General features: G+C 38.2%; 1 protein-coding gene across 1 annotated transcript in view; it reads left to right on the top strand.

The window, feature by feature from the left end:
* LOC136260749 (uncharacterized) overlaps positions 1-18,343 on the top strand; it is a 40,614-nt gene that overhangs the window by 6,049 nt on the left and 16,222 nt on the right. Inside the window, exons 2-4 of the mRNA XM_066054608.1 lie at positions 3,678-3,971; positions 14,288-14,398; positions 16,321-16,437. Of these exons, the coding sequence (XP_065910680.1) occupies positions 3,678-3,971; positions 14,288-14,398; positions 16,321-16,437 (522 nt within the window). The remainder of the gene's footprint in view (positions 1-3,677; positions 3,972-14,287; positions 14,399-16,320; positions 16,438-18,343) is intronic.

Raw genomic sequence — 18,343 nt, 5'->3', positions numbered from 1 at the left:
ATGAATATGTGAAAACAGTGTTTTCTTGGTTCCTGTAAAATACAAACTTGTCTGCCGTACGTCTGCGTTAGTTGTACTTGGCTGCATGACATATTGTGTGTCCTGATCATTTGTAATAGAATTACACAATGAATTATAGTACAATCAAATCATTCAGCTGGTTATTTCCTTGTTGTTTGTCTAAAATTATATTTGTACAATCAGAGGACTTACCATGAGACAATCACTTCAATTAGTTACAGCGTGGACCTCCTAAACAGGAAATCAGTTGGTGTGGCCTAGATTTTCCAAACACAAGTTTTAGCTGGATAATTGGAATCCACTTATTCAACAGTTCAAATTGTTCTGGCAGTCACGTGGATAAAAAACTGAGGGATAAATTAAGTTTTAAAAGAAGTGAACTGGATGGGAATGAAGCTCAAGACCTCCTCATAGGCATAGTAACCCTGGGTGGCAATCCAGCCCCTCTTGTGATTTTTTGATTGTAAATTGCAAAATGATCGAGATAGCTACTCTAATAGAGCAGTCAATTACTCTAATAAAGCAGTCACAGTATTCAGAGAAGCAGTATATCAAACTGTGAAGTTGTAAGTTAGGATTTTTATGTGCTTTATCAGTGATACAATGTATATTTGGTGGAGTGTAGTTCTTAGCAGATGTTAACCTTTTTTTACTCTTCTATATTGTGTGCTACCAAACCGAGAGTCTAGAGCTCCCCTATCTAAAATACTTTACTATGCCTATGCCCATATCCTATTATGTGGACAGAATCCTGACTGCTGACCCAATACTGGCTCCTATAGTTTCTCTGGTAAATGTGAAACCATTGATTTAGCTATGTATGAAGAGCTTGATATATGAAACCTACCTACACTTATTCCTGACCAAGAACAAAATAAATCTGAAGGTAACAGTAACCTTAATGATGTCTTTCATTTTGGTGAGGTTGAAATTGAGCTTTCAGTTTACTATCAACTTTTGTGGACAAGCTAAACCTTATCAAAAGGGAACAATTGATGCATACCAATCAAAAATACAATCCGTTGACTGTGCATATGTCGATGGCATTTCCATCACTTTAGGATCATCATGTAAACATGTGTGTACCTATGTTGGTTTAAGTCATCACCATAATTATCCAACATTTGAGCTGTCCATGTGTCAATCATCCTGGTCCCCCACCACCTGCCTTTGAAGGGAGTCACCACTACTGTGAGTCTGGTGATGTGGGATCATGTTGTACAGTAGGTTATGTACTGTATCATACAGTACAATAGCATTTTAGATCTATATTAGGGGGTTTGGGTTTTTCTGACCAAAACATCACCCTAATACCATCCTTACAATACCTTTATGGTGCCTTGGCAGTATTGGTTACAAGCCCAAAAGTTCCGTCAGTACGACCTGAAACATTTCTGAAAAGTTGCTACAAATTTTTAATTTAGTGAAATTTTCTAACTAGCTTACTGACTGACTGACTGACTGACACCCTCTATGGGATGTTACACATACATCTTGCATAATCAATTCATTACTTCTGGCAAAAAGTTTTTGTCTTGCCACATACGCCCTCTGGCCATGGGGTCAGAAAATGGAAAGTTATTTTACATTTGGTTGCAAGAATAAATGCTTTATAGCGAATCATTTTCATTACTAATGCAGATATGCTGTATATCAGAAAAAGCTACTCACAGAAGTCACAGCTTGTCTTCCACCTAGCACACCTTAAATGACTTGGCAGACACTGGTAACACCCACCACTTCATAGATACATACAGTTATGGACATGTAGTTAATATTGTTGTTAATATACCAATAGTACCATCCTACTTAGCTCTATACAGCTACCATGGTCGGGTACCAATATCAAGTGCATTGAGTCTAAGACACTTGTTTCATCCAGCTTGAGCATCTATAGAAAATAGTTGCAGTAGTTGTTCTTGAGGTTCCTGTATAACACTCCACCTTGTTTTACAAGATCACTCACAAAATGCATAGGTAGACATTACCTCAATGCCAGATCAGAGTATTGTTAGAATAGTTTCTTGGTGCTTTGAAACTAAGAAGTTGCATACTACCGCATATAATTCCCTGTAAGGTAATGGAATGCTTATTAATGCAGATATACATTATGTATGCTCTGTATGTATAAACTGCTTCATGCCTACAAAGTTCCATGGTCCCTTCTCCAAAGCACACAATTATGCAAAGTTTTGCATTATAGCTGTCCACCAGGTAGGGTAAGCCACGTAGTAAATTAGCTCTAACCATTTGTGAAATATGGGAGGCCAAAATTTCAATTTTATTCTATTAAAAGGGTCTGGATTATTCTTTTCGCACATCTTTGTAAAAAATAGGTCCGTAAAGGCATGTCTCTCGATGAAGTGATGTTGAACAATGATAAAAATCAAGCCTGTACCCTTATGTTATGTAGCATTGTAACTAGTTAGTAAGTTAAGCAGGAAATTTTGAATGTTTTATAGAAACTTTTTGGAGAGATTTGGAGCCTGTTTTGAGGGGAACGTGAGGCTGATCATTTGATTTTGAAGGGCAAGAAAACCCAAAACTCCATCATCACTTAGTACTACCATACTGCATGATAGTAAAAGTTTATCATTTCATAGATTTAAAATTTACCAATGGAACTTCAAGTCTTCCCATGTGTTTAGTAATAATGCTATAGTTCAATATGACCCTAATTGGGATGGCAGATACACAATAATTTAACATTAATAAAGGCATCACTCATATGGTTATATCTAATAGTACTGTATACATCCAAGATTGTCCAGTCAGCTTAAGTCTTAGTGATACTGCTGTGCTCCACAATTTCAACCCAGTGTTTGTAACCTATCTTCTGACATAGTGATTGTCCAGGACCAAATTGAATCCCTACAAGATATCCTGCAAGGGATAAATACTGCCACCCTTATGATATAATAGTAGTAGTACAGCATCAAATTCAAGGACATGATTACGTAGAACTGACAACACACACACACATACACACACACAAACAGCAAAGCCTCAGCTTCACCACAGCCTCGGGTTGCATTGATAACTATGATATCCTACTCATGGTGGGATGTAACTATAATTTACAGGTATAGCAATTTTTGCAAAGTCAAAAATAAATCAAAGTCCCTGTAGCCCCCATACGGCATAAGAAAATAAAGCGCAGAAATTAAATCGAAACTTTGAACTCCCATATCTCGCAAATGGCTGTTGCAAATTTAATCAAATTAGCTTTGTGGCTTACCTTACCTGGCGGACAGCTCTAATGCAAAAATGGTGTACTGTGGAGAAGGGGCCATGGAGCTATGCACGTGTAATAAATCTGTTTCCTTTCTTCCTGTCAATATACTCACGGTGTAGTATGCTGGATTTTTTGGCTACATGAAACACTACAGTGTGCCTTGATTACTCCTTTAAAGTAGAGGCAGTTATCCTTAAGTAATAACCCTGACACTTGTATAAATAGGGAGGAGGTTTCAGATCTAGATTATACTGCATGCAGTTCATGCTAGTGACGGTGTGGATACTGTCATCAAACCAGCGATGAATAATGGCTAGCTACCCTAAGTTGTTTAGCAATGTGTTATTACCAGAGTAGAGCATGTATGGTACAGTATTGTATATAAAAATTAATTCACTTAATCATTAACTTTTCTTTTCAGGCTCTGATCATCCTAACAAAAAATATTTCAAACTTGTCAAAGAGTTATTTGCTACTGATTGGTATGATATTGGGTTGGAATTGTTAGCTACAGAGCATCAATCAATGCTGAGCAATAATAAGAAAAACAATAGAAATAATGTTAGTGAGGCTTGTAATTGGATGCTGGAGCTATGGATTGGTAAACAACCTGAGGCAACCTGGAACCAATTAATAAAAGCTCTGAGGGCACCTGGTATTGAGTTGAATACGGTGGCATCTCAAATTGAAGGAATGTTGGAGTCACAAAGCAAAGGTAAATAGTGATTTCTATGTCAGTGTATGCTATAGCTACAGGTAACTAAAGCATTAATGATTTCTTATGTATGTATGTATGCTGTGTTTAAGAAAGACTCTAACATAATGTGACCATACTAATCTGTAGAAATAGAAAAAAACGTAAAAGACAGGAAAAAGCAAGCCAAAAAGTTATATAGTCAAATGGCTTATATGTAGCTATGAATAAAAAAAGGTACTCCCACTCATCTGTTTCTTCTTGGTGGAATTCCTTAATCACCTAGCTCTATTCCAAATAAACTGTGATTATAATTTTTTTGTATCTTCTGCTTCTATCTTAAAGCCTTTGTTTAAGTTTTTAAGTAATTTTGAAATGTTGTATTGTTTGTGTTGTTATAGACCCTTTCAGGTGAGCTGCTGCCATAGCAGCATCCACCATCTTGGAGTACAACCCCTTTGCAACCCTGGTAGCATTGTTTTCTATAAGATTAAAACAATACCCAGGAAGTAGAGCTTCTTCTGCATTCCACAGCAAAGGTTGACCTGGTTAAACGTACGCTTTCTCCCACACTACCAAGGTTTCAAAATGGGTTGTACTCCAAAATGGTGGATGTTGCTATGGTAGCAGCTTACCTGAAAAGGGTCTATTGTATGTATGTGTGTTCCAGTAGGGAAGAACGGCTCTGCCAACTACTGTGAAGGTAAATAAAAAATCAATCAATCTGTCATATAGTACTGTATCAAGACACACGGTAGTGTGTCGTGTGGCCCAAGAAGCCGGCGCGCCACACCGTGAGTATATTGACAGGAAGAAAGAAAACGTCATTTTCACACTTTTGTATCTCGGTGATACCTTATCCGATTGAAACCAAATTTGCTGCAGAGTTGCCTGCCAGCTAGGGGAGTCTACATTCCAAATTTGAAGGAAATCACTCAAGCCATTTCCGAGATATGAGCGGCCAAAGTTTCATTTTTTTTCTTCGTTTTTTTCTTCGTTTTTTTCTTCTTCGTCTTTTCACACACTTGCAAACATTGCTATAAAACACAAACGCGTGCTCCGATCGCCTTGAAATTTGGCACACAGAAAGGGAGTCCAAAGGCGAATCCTAGCATCAAATTTGGTGCAAATCCGATGAATGACTATACTATTGAATTGTGGGAGTCAGATGTCCTTCTTCGCGCTCCTCCTCTTCAAGCACTTTTCCGCTACTAACACACCGAGAAGTTGTTATACCGTGGCATCCTTTAACGGTACCGCTAAAGGCGAGCATTAAGTTATCGTGTATACGGTTATTTGTGGCAGTTTTTCATTACAGTGCGACTCAATTAGAACGACATGGCTATGAAACGGTCATTGGATCAAGTTACTGCAGCCTCACAGGATGCTTCGCCGACAGAAAGCCAGAGCAAGCTAGTTAAGTTGCCAGGTGATACGTGTAGTCACTGTATGAAACGCTGCACGTCGAAAGGTAAATCAAGTGATGCTATTCAATGTGAAATTTGTTATAGATGGGTACACGCTAGTTGTGAGGGAATACCTAAAGAAAAATACAAGCTATTTAACCAAGTACTAGGAGAAATCCCTAATCTAGTATATTGTTGTAAGTACAATCAGTGCTACTTGCGTCTAAATCAATTCACCACTGTTGCCAACCATGACTCTCCTGTTAATATCTCTCAGGACCTGAAAGTGATTGGTGAACAGTATGGAGTTTTAAAGACTACAGTGTCAAAACTTGGGTCCCAAATCGAAGAATTAAGCCAGAGCAACCTGTCTCTCAAAAAGAAATTTAACGATTTGCTCTCTAGCCAAAAGCAACCTCAGGCAACAGGAAACATTTCCAGCTCACAAGAACTATCCACAGCAACAACTATTGCAGAAGAATTAGCTGAACGAGAAAGAAAGAAAAACAACATAATCATTTACAACTATCCAGAAGACACAGCAGAAAGAGATAAGCTCCTAAAAATGTGCAAAGATTCTACTGATTTGGATATTAAAATCCATAAGTTATTCCGTCTTGGCCGTAAAACTGATAATAAAGCTAGACCCCTTCTTGTTGCATTAGAGTCTGAAGTTGAAAAGTTAGAACTTCTGTCTAGAGCCCCCAAACTCAGATTTCATGAAGAGTATAAAAACATATTTATTGCACAAGACATGACAAAACTCCAGAGATTAAAACACAAGAAGCTGGTAGAGGAACTTAAGAAAAGAAAACAACAAGGTGAAGTGAACCTAATTATCAAAAATGGCACAATTATGAAAAGACAGCCTAGACGACAGCCGGAAATTTTATCTGAACCAATCCCACCAATAAAACAGCCCAGTCTGACTGATCTTGCTGATCAGTGTACCTAATATAGAAAGTGTTAAAGTTCAATTAGATTCACCCTTGTCTCCCATTGATTCTAATCTAACAACTGACAGTAATCATGATCTCACTACACCAATTGTATGTAACTTCAGAAATGTCTCATCCACTCCTAATATAAGCAATAATAATGATAATGTTGCATTGACACTTGCTGTCATAAACTACCAAAGTATTCATGCAAAAAAACCACTCTTTGATAACTTTGTTTCTGTCTACAAACCTGATATTATTGCAGGAACAGAATCTTGGTTGAGGTCGGACATACAGAACAGTGAAATATTTTGTGATGATTACCAAGTATTTAGATGTGATAGAAGTGATGGTTTTGGAGGTGTCTTTCTAGCCTGCAATAAAATTTACTCATGGAAAGAAATTGATACTAGTAACTACCCTTGTGAACTCATAGCTTCTGAACTGGAATTATCTCGGAGTGAGTCTTTAATAGTAGTATCAGTGTATAGAGCACCTAACACAGATTTAAGATACCTAGAATTAATGTGTCACTGCTTAAATGACCTAGCTGAGAAAAATCCCAATGCTGTGATATGGTTTGCTGGAGATGTGAATCTTCCAAACATCAACTGGTCAAATTGTTCAATCTCGGGGAACAACTATCCTTCTTCTTACTGTAATATCATCCTTGACACGTTTTGTGATACTGGGTTGACTCAGTTGGTTGATTTCCCTACAAGAAATAAGAACACCCTTGACATTTTTGCCACTAACCGACCAAATTTAGTTAACAAATGTATACCTCTGCCAGGAATAAGTGACCATGACATAGTTTACATTGATTCATCTGTGAAGGCTGTCTATATGCCTCCAGCTAAAAGGAAACAATTGTTATGGTCAAAAGTCAACATAAATGATCTGAAAAATTTGATTAATAACTTTACTAGGACATTTCTAAGTAAGTATTCACCAGGTTCATCAATAGAACAGATGTGGGAAGAGTTTAAAGCTATTTGTTTGGAATGTGTTAACTTAATACCATCCAGGTTAATTACTAATAGATATAACAAGCCCTGGATAACAGCAAACACCAAACAATATATTAGAAAGAAGAAGCGATTGTATAACCGTGCTCGCACATCTGGCTCTACCGAAGACTGGAATGCTTACCGTATAGCTAAAAGGGCAGCCCAACTTGAATGTCGAAAAGCACATAATAATTATTTAACAAACTTGATAAATCCACAATCAAATCGTCCAAACAAAAAACTATTTTCATACATCAAAAGTCAGCGAAAAGACTGTAATGGAATTCCTACCTTGGAGGTAAACGGTGAAGTTGTTACTAATAATTTGGCAAAGGCTGAAGAGTTAAACAAGTATTTTAGTTCTGTCTTTACCAGAGAAGACAACAATTGCCCACCTATTGCTGATGCCAATTTTCCTCTGAATTAAGAAGCCTGAACATTTCTGTCGAAGGAGTTGAGCAACTCCTTTCTAACATAGAACCACACAAACCTAGTGGACCTGACCAGATCCCTGGTAGACTCTTAAAGCTAATGTCAAGTGAAATTGCCCCATCACTTTCTCTAATTTACCAAGCTTCCCTTGAACAGAGTGTCCTTCCACAAGACTGGAAAAATGCCCTCGTGGTGCCAATCTTTAAGAAGGGAAGTCGTGCTCACTCCTCTAACTACAGACCAATTTCCTTAACATGCATTGTTTGTAAGATACTCGAACATATAATTTCCACCAGTATTTATCAACATCTAGAAGAAAATCATATTATATGCAGACAGCAACATGGCTTCCGTAAGCTGCGCTCATGCGAAACCCAACTGATATCAACTGTACACGACTTTGCGACTACTTTGAATAATGGTGGAGAGGTACATGCAATTCTGCTGGACTTGTCAAAGGCTTTCGACACCGTTCCTCACAATAAATTATCTCATAAACTGTCCTCATATGGTATACGTGGCCAATTGTTAAATTAGATCAATGCCTTTTTAACTGATAGAAAGCAGCAAGTTGTACTAAATGGAGAAACCAGTCAACCACAATCAGTAATATCAGGAGTCCCACAGGGTTCTGTCCTGGGACCGCTACTCTTTTTGTGTTACATTAATGATATCCCAACAGTAGTTAAATCTAAGATCAAGTTATATGCTGATGATGCTTTATTATACAGGGATATTAATTCAGAGGAAGACATTACTATTTTACAACAAGATCTAAATTCATTATCTCAGTGGGCCAAGAAATGGCAAATGAACTTTAATCCAAGTAAATGCGAGTGTTTAAGAATATCAAACAAGTCTAACTTACCTAACCTTACATATCACATAGACTATACTAATATCCAACAAGTTGAACACGCTAAATACCTCGGAGTCACCATAGACCAAAAACTGAACTGGCATGAACACATCAACAACGTTGTCAAGAAGGGAAATTCTGTGCTTGGTTTTTTGCAACGTAACTTAACAAACTGTCCAATCGCTGTAAAATCATCATGCTATCAAATTTATCTACGACCAGTTTTAGAGTATGCATCAGTGATATGGTCTCCACATTACCAGACAGACATCGACAGACTAGAGATGGTGCAGACGATCAGCAAGATTTGTTTTAAATAAGAAAGACAGATGCTGGTGTGACTAAAATGATGGAATCTTTGGGATGGCCTAGTTTGCAAAGCAGAAGAACAAATGCAAAACTGATAATGTTTTACAAAATAATTAACGATATTGTTGATGTTGATATTGATGACAATATACTAGTACCAGTAACATGTCACTATACACGTGGTCACCTCATGCAGCCATACACAAGAGTGGACACATACAAATATTCATATATGCCATCATCGATTAAACTTTGGAATACTTTACCAGGAGATGTTATCAATCAAAACTCAGTGGAAAATTTTCAAGCCAACTTGCACACACACACATGCACACACTTGTAATTAACTGACAACAAATAATGTTAACATTCACACACAATCATAATTGTGATTCAGATATGTACGATTATACTCCACTTATGGAGGTATGTACATTAAATCTATATTAATGGTTCAGGAGTTATTACCGATTATTCACGTAAAACAAGATCGATTTGTTGTCACGCCTACAGGGTAAACCGCTTCGTGGAATGAGTTGAAAATTGCTATGTAGATGGAGTAACCATCGTAGGAGTGCCTTTTGGTGGTTTGAAAGGAATCGAGATTAAGACCACGGAGATATGACACAAAACCCAACCTGTGTCACAATTACACGATCGATTTTTAGTAATAAAAAAGTATTAGTTTTTACACCTACTAGGCAAACCGCTAAGAGCAATGAGCTGAAAATCGGTGTATAGCTGGAATAATCTTCATAGAAAGTCCTTGCAGTAGTATAGAAGAATTGGAGTACAAACCACTGAGTTATGATTCGAAAGCCAACTCCGTGTAGCAAATGCGAGATCGAGATACTCTAATAGAACAGTCACCCTAATAGAGCATTCAGCTAATTTATTTACTCCATTATAGAATTCTATTGCATTACAAGTTATTCTGTAGGGAGTTCAGCTGCAAACAGTTAATCTTATAGACAGTTCAGCAAGAAGCAAGTCACCCTGTGGAGAGTTAAGCTACAATTATATCACTGTAGAGATTCAGAACATTACAAGTCACACTGAAGAGAGTTCAGCTATAAACAAGTCATGCACCCTGTAGAGAGTTCACCTACAATTAAATCACTCTCTAGAGAATTCAGCTACACACAAGTCACTGTGCAGAGAGTTCAGCTACAAACAAATTACCCTGTAGAGAGATCAGCTACAAACAAAACACTTTGCAGAGAGTTCAGCTACACACAAATCAATCTTTAGAGTGATCAGCAACAAACAAATCAACTTGTAGAGAGATCAGCTAGAAACAAATCTACGTGCAGAGAGATCAACTACAAACAAATCACCCTGTAGAGAGATCATCTAGAAACTAGACACAATGTAAGGAGTTCAGCTACAAGCAATACACCCTGTTGAGATTTCAGCTACAAACAAATCAACCTGTAGAGCGATCAGCTAGAAACAAATCACCTTGAAGAGAGGTCAGCTACAAAAAATCACCCTGTAGAGAGATCAGCTACAAACAAATCACCCTGTAAAGACTTCAGCTACAAACAAATCAACCTGCAGAGAGATCAGCTACAAACAAATCACCCTGTAGAGAGATCAGCTAGAAACTAGACACAATGTAAGGAGTTCAGCTACAAGCAAATCACCCTTTAGAGAGTTCAGCTACAAACAAATCAACCTGCAGAGAGATCAAATCACCTTATAGAGAGTTCAGCTACAAACAAATTGCCCTGTAGAGAGATCAGTTACAAACAAATCAACCTGCAGAGAGATCAGCTACACACAAATCAACTTGTAGAGAGATCAGCTACAAACAAATTACCCTGTGGAGATCAGCTAGAAACTAGACACAATGTAAGGAGTTCAGCTACAAACAAATCACCCTGTAGAGAGATCAGCTAGAAACTAGACACAATGTAAAGAGTTCAGCTAGAAGAGGTCACCTTATAGAGAGTTCAGCTACAAAGAAACCATCATGTAGAGAGTTCAGCTGCAAACAAATCACTTTGTATAGGTTCAGCTAGAAAAAGTCACCTTGCAGAGAGTTCAGCTACAAAGAAACCGCCATGTAGAGAGTTCAGCCTCAAACAAATTACTGTGTAGAGAATTCAACTACAAACAAATCGCCCTGTAGAGGGATCAGCTATAAGAAGTTACCTTGTAGAGAGTTCAGCTACAAAGAAACCATCATTTAGAGAGTTCAGCTACAAAGAAAGCACCATGTAGAGAGTTTAGCTGCAAACAAATCACCTGTAAAGAGTTCAGCTAGAAACAAATCACCCTGTAGAGAGATCAGCTAGAAGAGGTCACCTTGGAGAGAGTTCAGCTACAAAGAAATCACCACGTAAAGAGTTCAGCTGCAAACAAATCACCCTGTAGAGGGATCAGCTAAAAGAAGTCACCTTGTAGAGAGTTCAGCTACAAAGAAACCATCATGTAGAGAGTTCAGCTACAAAGAAATCACCTTGTAGAGAGTTCAGCTAGAAGAAGTCACCTTGTAGAGAGTTCAGCTACAAAGAAACCATCATGTAGAGAGTTCAGCTACAAAGAAACCACCATGGATGTAGAGAGTTTAGCTGCAAACAAATAACCAGTAGAGAGTTCAGCTAGAAACAAATCACCCTGTAGAGAAATCAGCTAGAAGAGGTCATCTTGTAGAGAGTTCAGCTACAAAGAAACCATCCTGTATATAGTTCAGCTATATTTTAAGTCACCCAGTAGAGAGATCAGCTGCTAAAAAATATCCTGTGGGGAATAATGGGCATGTAATAAATATATGTATATAATTGTATAATTACTAATACAATCAAAAATAATTGAAGTATTAATAATCTTCTGTATGTTCTTTTCTTCTTCCTGTGGTAAATAAAAAACACATGGGTTAAAAAGCCCCAAAGCCAGCCATAGGCTGGCTTTGCAGTATACAAATACAAAAAGAAGTGATATCTAATCAAAAACAGCCAAGCTGTAAAAAAAAGGTGCGGCCCCCAAAAAGGCCATGGTGAAAAAAGATGTGAAATCCAAGGTGGCGGCCAAGAAATGGCTGTGGTGGTAGGTTAATGGTAAACATTTTAATAACGACAATTCAGGTGAATTTTGTGCCACTTGGTCTTGGCACCAAATTCACCTGAATTGTCGTTATTAAAATTTTTACCATTAACCTACCATCACAGCCATTTCTTGGCCGCCACCTTGGATTTCACATCTTTTTTCACCATGGCTTTTTTGGGGGGCGCACCTTTTTTTACAGCTTGGCTGTTTTTGATTAGATAATAATATCATGGAGGTTTGGGTTTTTCAGGCCAATACTATCACCCAAAAACAGCTTAACAATACCATCCTGGTGCCTTGGTAGTATTGGTTATATAACCAAGCCCCAAAATGCTTTCAGTACAACCCTAACTGCTTTCAATAGGTAGGTACAAAATAAAAATAAAATTATTCAGTGATATTTTCTACTGCCTGCATGCCTACCTGCTTGATGCTTTCAGACAAGTGTAGCCCGCTAACAGCTATAGCTATGGGCTTGATTTTTTTACTGCTCGATGTCATTTCATCCATACCACAGTATGTAAAATGCACACATCATTTCTTTTTGCCCACAGCCTAAGGTGTCAATTCACGATAGCACAATGCATGGCTTCCTTAAATGGGAATCGTTTGTGTTGTCCCTGGCAACTGGACATGATTGCAGAGGCACTACTAATACTGTTTTTCATTTGTGACACTGTAACAGGGTGAAAATGAAGTGTAATGGCCATTCACTTTTGAGTCAGTAATTGATAGTTGGGGTGCATAAATTATCCATACTATTTTGTGATGACTGGATTGATTGCAGAGGTATATTTCCCCATTTATAGCACTGTGTATACATAATGAGCTCAACATAGCTGAAAAGCTAAGTAAAATGGCCACTTTACTTTCATGAGTGAGTAATTGATAGTTAGGGCATGCATTCAGACAAAACATTAACTCTGGCGCTATTCTTTCTTTTGATGTGGTATGTGCTGGTTCATCAGTTGTTACAGAACAAGTAAACAAACAACTATAGGGAAAAATTAGGAATTTTATTGTCGATTAAGGATCATAGAAAAAAGTAGGAAAACAAGGGAGGTTGTCTGCACCTGCAGATATAGTAGTAAATATTTAGTCCCAAATTCATGGGTATAGATTGAAGTCACTAGTATATCTGCAGGTGTAGGCAACCTCCCTTGTTTTCCAACTTTGTTCTATGGTCCCTAATCGAACACCTTAAAACTATTAATTTTTCTATGTACTTGTCTAATTTAAAGCAGCTGATCATGCACAAGTTGTGAGAAATAATGTAATCTTCAGAAATTTCTAGTATACAAATAATGTAATAGCTATCAGCCAGAATGGCCACAGTAACACAATGGCATTGTTGACAATATTATAACCAGCCATTTATTGGCTGGAGCTTTTATTATCACATGCATCTTTGCTCAGCTGTTATGGATTTTTCTAATATTCATCTGCACTTCTATTGGTTATACTGATTTTTTGCCAGTGGCATTCACAGCATTATACTTATAGTTCTGGACTGTGAGTTTGAAGGTTTGGCCTTGGTTGTTGACTTGGTACTGTTCTGCGACCTTGACCACTGACTTTTGAGGTTGACAATGGCTGCATATTGGTTAGGACTGTACAGGCAAATTACACAGATGTAAAATTGTTCTTTGCCAATTTTGTATTGACTTGTACAATATTTGTCAGCAGAAATATACACTTATTAGTAGCCTTTCTTCTTATCAAGAATATGCCGTATAACAGTTTTTTTCCGATGGAGAAATTTCTGCAGATTGGCTACTGTCTGTAAAAGTCCCCCTCCCCCCCTGAAAATTTGCAGCTCAATGAAAATGGTTCTGAAGAAGCAAATTTCCCTCTTAAAATTTTGGATGGTGGCTATCCACCCACTTGAAAAGAAACTTGACAATGTTTGACCGGTAGGTGACTGGCATACAGTGGAACCTGTTAATCAGGACACTTTAAAATAGCATATCAATAGTCTGGTTATGGTCCTAAAGTATTCCTTAGCACGTAATCTGACCTGTTACAGTGAAAGCTGGAAGTTACTTGACCTTCCAGAAATTCTAACTGCTGTAGTGAAAATAATCTAACGGTGAAAAAGGGGCAGCAGCATTCAACTGCAGTGCTCAGGGTTATAAACTTATTTAAAAGTAAAGGTGCCCATCAAAAAAAGCTACAGGACACCTTGATAATCAGGACACTTTTGGTTTGTCCTTAGGTGTATTTAATACACAGGTTTCGCTGTAGTCAAATTCCAAGTTACTACTGCTATTAAGCATGAGTATATATATCTCTCACCTGATGTAATAATTTAAATCTGTGTTGTGTACAGCTTCACCACATCCACCAAAGAAATCAACGGCTAAAAATGCTGATAAGGGACAGAAAAGAAGGTTAGATAGCCAGGGAGGATCAGCCGCTAAGAAAGTGAAGCATGTCACATGTAAGTAGTACTGTATTTACTTGATTAAACACCGCACCTTTAATAGTTTCCACACTTGAGTGGTCCCACAATTGATTGTGAAGACAATGGCTTAAACATCACTCATGAGTATCATGTGGTGGTCGAGTTTGAATAGTCTCCACATCAATTTGGAACTAAGATAATAAACGCCATGGCATTTTAATCAAGCAAATACGGTATGTGCAATATATTTGTACATGGTGGTATAGAAACCAGGTTATACCATCTACAAGCAACCTCTTTGTACACTATGGATTTGTTAGTACTATAAGTAATTGCATTACTTTTCATATGTTACTTGAACCACTGCTTATCCAACTACTTCCAGTCTTCCAGTTGGTCTCCAGATAAACTTCTCAAGGGTATCCTGTGTATGGTGGCAAGGCTCCTGTATCAGGGAATGAGCTGCTCCACTACTGTTCAGAAATCACTGAGATGGCAGCTCCTGTGTCTAGTTCTATTCTGACAGATTTAACATTAACACAAACTTCCAGTTGGTAATCCTCTTTTTGTCTACCTGTTACGACCCAAATGCCTTGACCATCAAATTCTTGAGCTGCTTGGTCAGTTATGTGGTTCATACCTGTTGTGTATTTTCCTTGGGTTTTGTCTGGTTTCTGGCTTTGTGTCTCCATCTTACTTAACACACCCTTTGTAGACACCCCAATCTGCAACACTTATGACATTGGTAATTACAAAAACAGCACCAGTGTGTAGAGTGTCTCTGCTGACCACAGCAATCACACATTGTAAAACCTTGCTTCCATTAGCTTGCATACTGTACGTCTTCATCTTCTGTCAGGCTAGGCAATGTTTGGGCTTTTCCTGTGGCTCTAAAACTGCAATTTTCATGGTGGTTGCTAAGGCTATTGCCTTTTCCAATGTCAAGTCCTTTTTAGACAACAGGTGTTATTGCATCTAGGGATTGGTCAGGCCACACATGAAGCGGTCTCACAAGGCCCGCTCCAGAAACTTGCTGAGGAATATGCCAACTTTCATACTCCATTCATTACAGGCTCAGTGTGTTGGTCTCTCTTGTGAAAGACAAAACTTGGTGATTATCAATGCTTTAGGTTTGTAATGCTGCACCAGCAAAGTCTTTAATTGTCTCAACTCACATGCAGTTGGTATATAACCTTAGCGCTGTCAAAATTTTCAGCACTGAATATGTCTTTGAACTGATACAACTGAGGAGGTAGGCTATTTTGCTGTTGTTCTCCACTTAAAAAACCAGTTCCAATCATTCAAAATACTCATTTTTATGTGCTTCTTCATAAGTTTTAAAGGGGTTCACCATGCTCATTGCCAGTGCAGAAGGTTCACCTTGTGTCATTATGCAGTCAATCATTTATTGCAAGGATCACGTGCACTGTAAAATTATATGACGGGGCACAATACATTAAAGTATTTTGAACCTAGTTTTGAATTACTTAACAGGTCATTATGTACATAGCTAAATGTGATCATTCAACTAAGTTCAGTCATGGATTTTTTCTCCTTTCTGCAACTTTTCAAACACACCTTATGTATAGCTAAAGTCTTTAAACAGGCTATATAGGACCAGGTGTCCTACAGACCTTCAGCACTTGTGATGTAAAGCATTAATAAACAAATAAAATAAATAAAATTAGAATAATATATTTTGTATTCTTCAAAAATAAAAGTGCCTTTTATTAGAGTAGTTCAATGAAAAATAATAAGTAATTTAATGGCTTCATTTATCTGAAAGGTTTGTTTATTTGCTACTACACTTTTTGCGACTCACAACTCTTCAGGGTCAATATTATTATTGTTGTGATATTCTGTGTTATAGATATGACTGCTGTCAGCTGTAACATGCCAAATTTTACACAAGTGTGGGGCATGCTTATATATATATTGACTCTTGTCATCTCTTACAGCATCTACACAGAGTCCGTCATCATCTTCATCCAGCCAGGATCATGGTGATGACACACTACAGGAAACAGCAGATGATGATCAAGCCAGTAGTCCAGAAGACTTAACTGACTTTGTAGGTGATAAGAATAGAATAATCATGAACCACGATAGTGGGTTCATAATAGGGATCGCCCATGTTTTTTGCAAAAATCCTAATAGAACGCACACCTAAAAACCACCTTGAAAAGCATCCTTCAACTCAAAACAACCCTCTGGTGGTTCTTTGCAATAAGTATAGGTCCACTTATTTCAGACAAAACTGAAATATGCCCGTTTGTTCATATTATTATTATTCTTATTACTAGGCCCGGGGCAAACACAACCAAGTACAATTACCGACGGGACAACCTACCAATAAGGCAGTGCATGACCAGTACAGTGTGTGCGTGTTGGTTTACCATCAAGACAATTATTATTATTATTTATTCCAACGTGACAGCCCCCTGGTGAGGCTATTAGGTGGTGAAGGCACAATCCCCAAATCAACTCAATATGTCACAGTAGTGACAGATACAACACAATAGTGGCATTGTAACTGTAGTGTGAACAGACTATTAGCCTTGCACATGCACACGCACATAAGTGTATTAGGCACGATATAGAATCACGTGATTGTTGATGTTGTAATGACACGTTTATATGTGATTGATCCCGAATTGTACATGGTGTCAGAAGTGGGATCAACAGCACCCTACCAGTAAAAGACTGATGGCTACTATGAATATCGACCCTCCCAAACCGTTCAACTTTAAAGATCCGGACGATTGGCCAAGATGGAAGAAACGCTTCCAACAGTTTCACGAAGTGTCTGGCCTTTCAACTGGCAGTGAGTCACGCCAAGTCAGTATGTTACTTTACTGCTTAGGCGAAGAAGCAGATGATGTTCTGACTTCTACAAACATAACGGAAGAGGAGTATGAAAGGTTTGACGATGTATTGGCGAAATTTGACCAGTTTTTTAAGGTCCGACAAAATGTTATTTTTGAACGAGCAAAGTTCAACAAGAGAGCACAGCTGGAAGGTGAAAGTGCTGAACAATATATCACCACATTATATCACCTTGCTGAAACGTGCAACTACCGGAATATGAAGTCAGAGATGATTCGTGGTAGACTAGTGGTTGGTATCCGGGATCAACGTCTTTCTCAGCAATTACAAATGGACCCCAATTTAACCTTAGAGCAGGCAAAAACTAGAATACGTCAAAAGGCAGCTGTTAGCCAACAGCAAGAAATTTTAAGGGAGAAACCAGAAGTGCCACCTACAAATGACCTAGAGGACATTAGGTACAAGCGTAGGAATTCTACTAAGAAACCAGAGAGCATGTCGTCACGTACTGAATCATTTAAAAACTGTACACGTTGTGGAAAGGGTAAGCACTCAAGAGATAAATGTCCTGCTCGAGATGTAGCTTGTTATAAATGCCACAGACGAGGACATTACGGTAGTATGTGCATGTCAAAGAGAGCAGCTGACACAGTGGAACTATACGATGACCCAACCCGGCCGTTAGGAGATGTTGAGGAAAAGGAAGATGACAATTTCCTTGGTGCTGTAACTACTTGACAACAGACACAGTGGCTGACAGAGCTCAGGGTAAATGATTTGCCAGTTACTTTTAAAATTGACACAGGGGCGGAAGTCTCAGCAATTAGTGAAGCCACCTTTACTAAATGTCAAAATAGAGAAGACCACTAGGAGATTGTATGGTCCAGCTATGTCACCTCTGACAGTATTGGGACAATTTACAGCAAGTCTCACTTCCAAGCATGTTTCCTGTAAGCAGAATGTATTTGTGGTAAAAGATCTAAAGCGCAATTTATTGGGGCTGCCTGCTATCACATCGTTGAACCTGGTATCAAGATTAGATTCATTGCAACTCACAGCTAAGGAAATCCAGAGACAATATCCTCAGCTTTTCCATGGTCTTGGCACATTTGGAGAGGAGTATGAAGTGTCACTTGCAAAAGATGCCAGACCATT

Source organism: Dysidea avara, chromosome 7 (assembly GCF_963678975.1).
Source record: "Dysidea avara chromosome 7, odDysAvar1.4, whole genome shotgun sequence".
NCBI classification, from domain to species: domain Eukaryota; kingdom Metazoa; phylum Porifera; class Demospongiae; order Dictyoceratida; family Dysideidae; genus Dysidea; species Dysidea avara.
The sequence above is the reverse complement of the archived record's forward strand: the minus strand, read 5'-3'. Positions and strand labels throughout refer to the sequence as shown.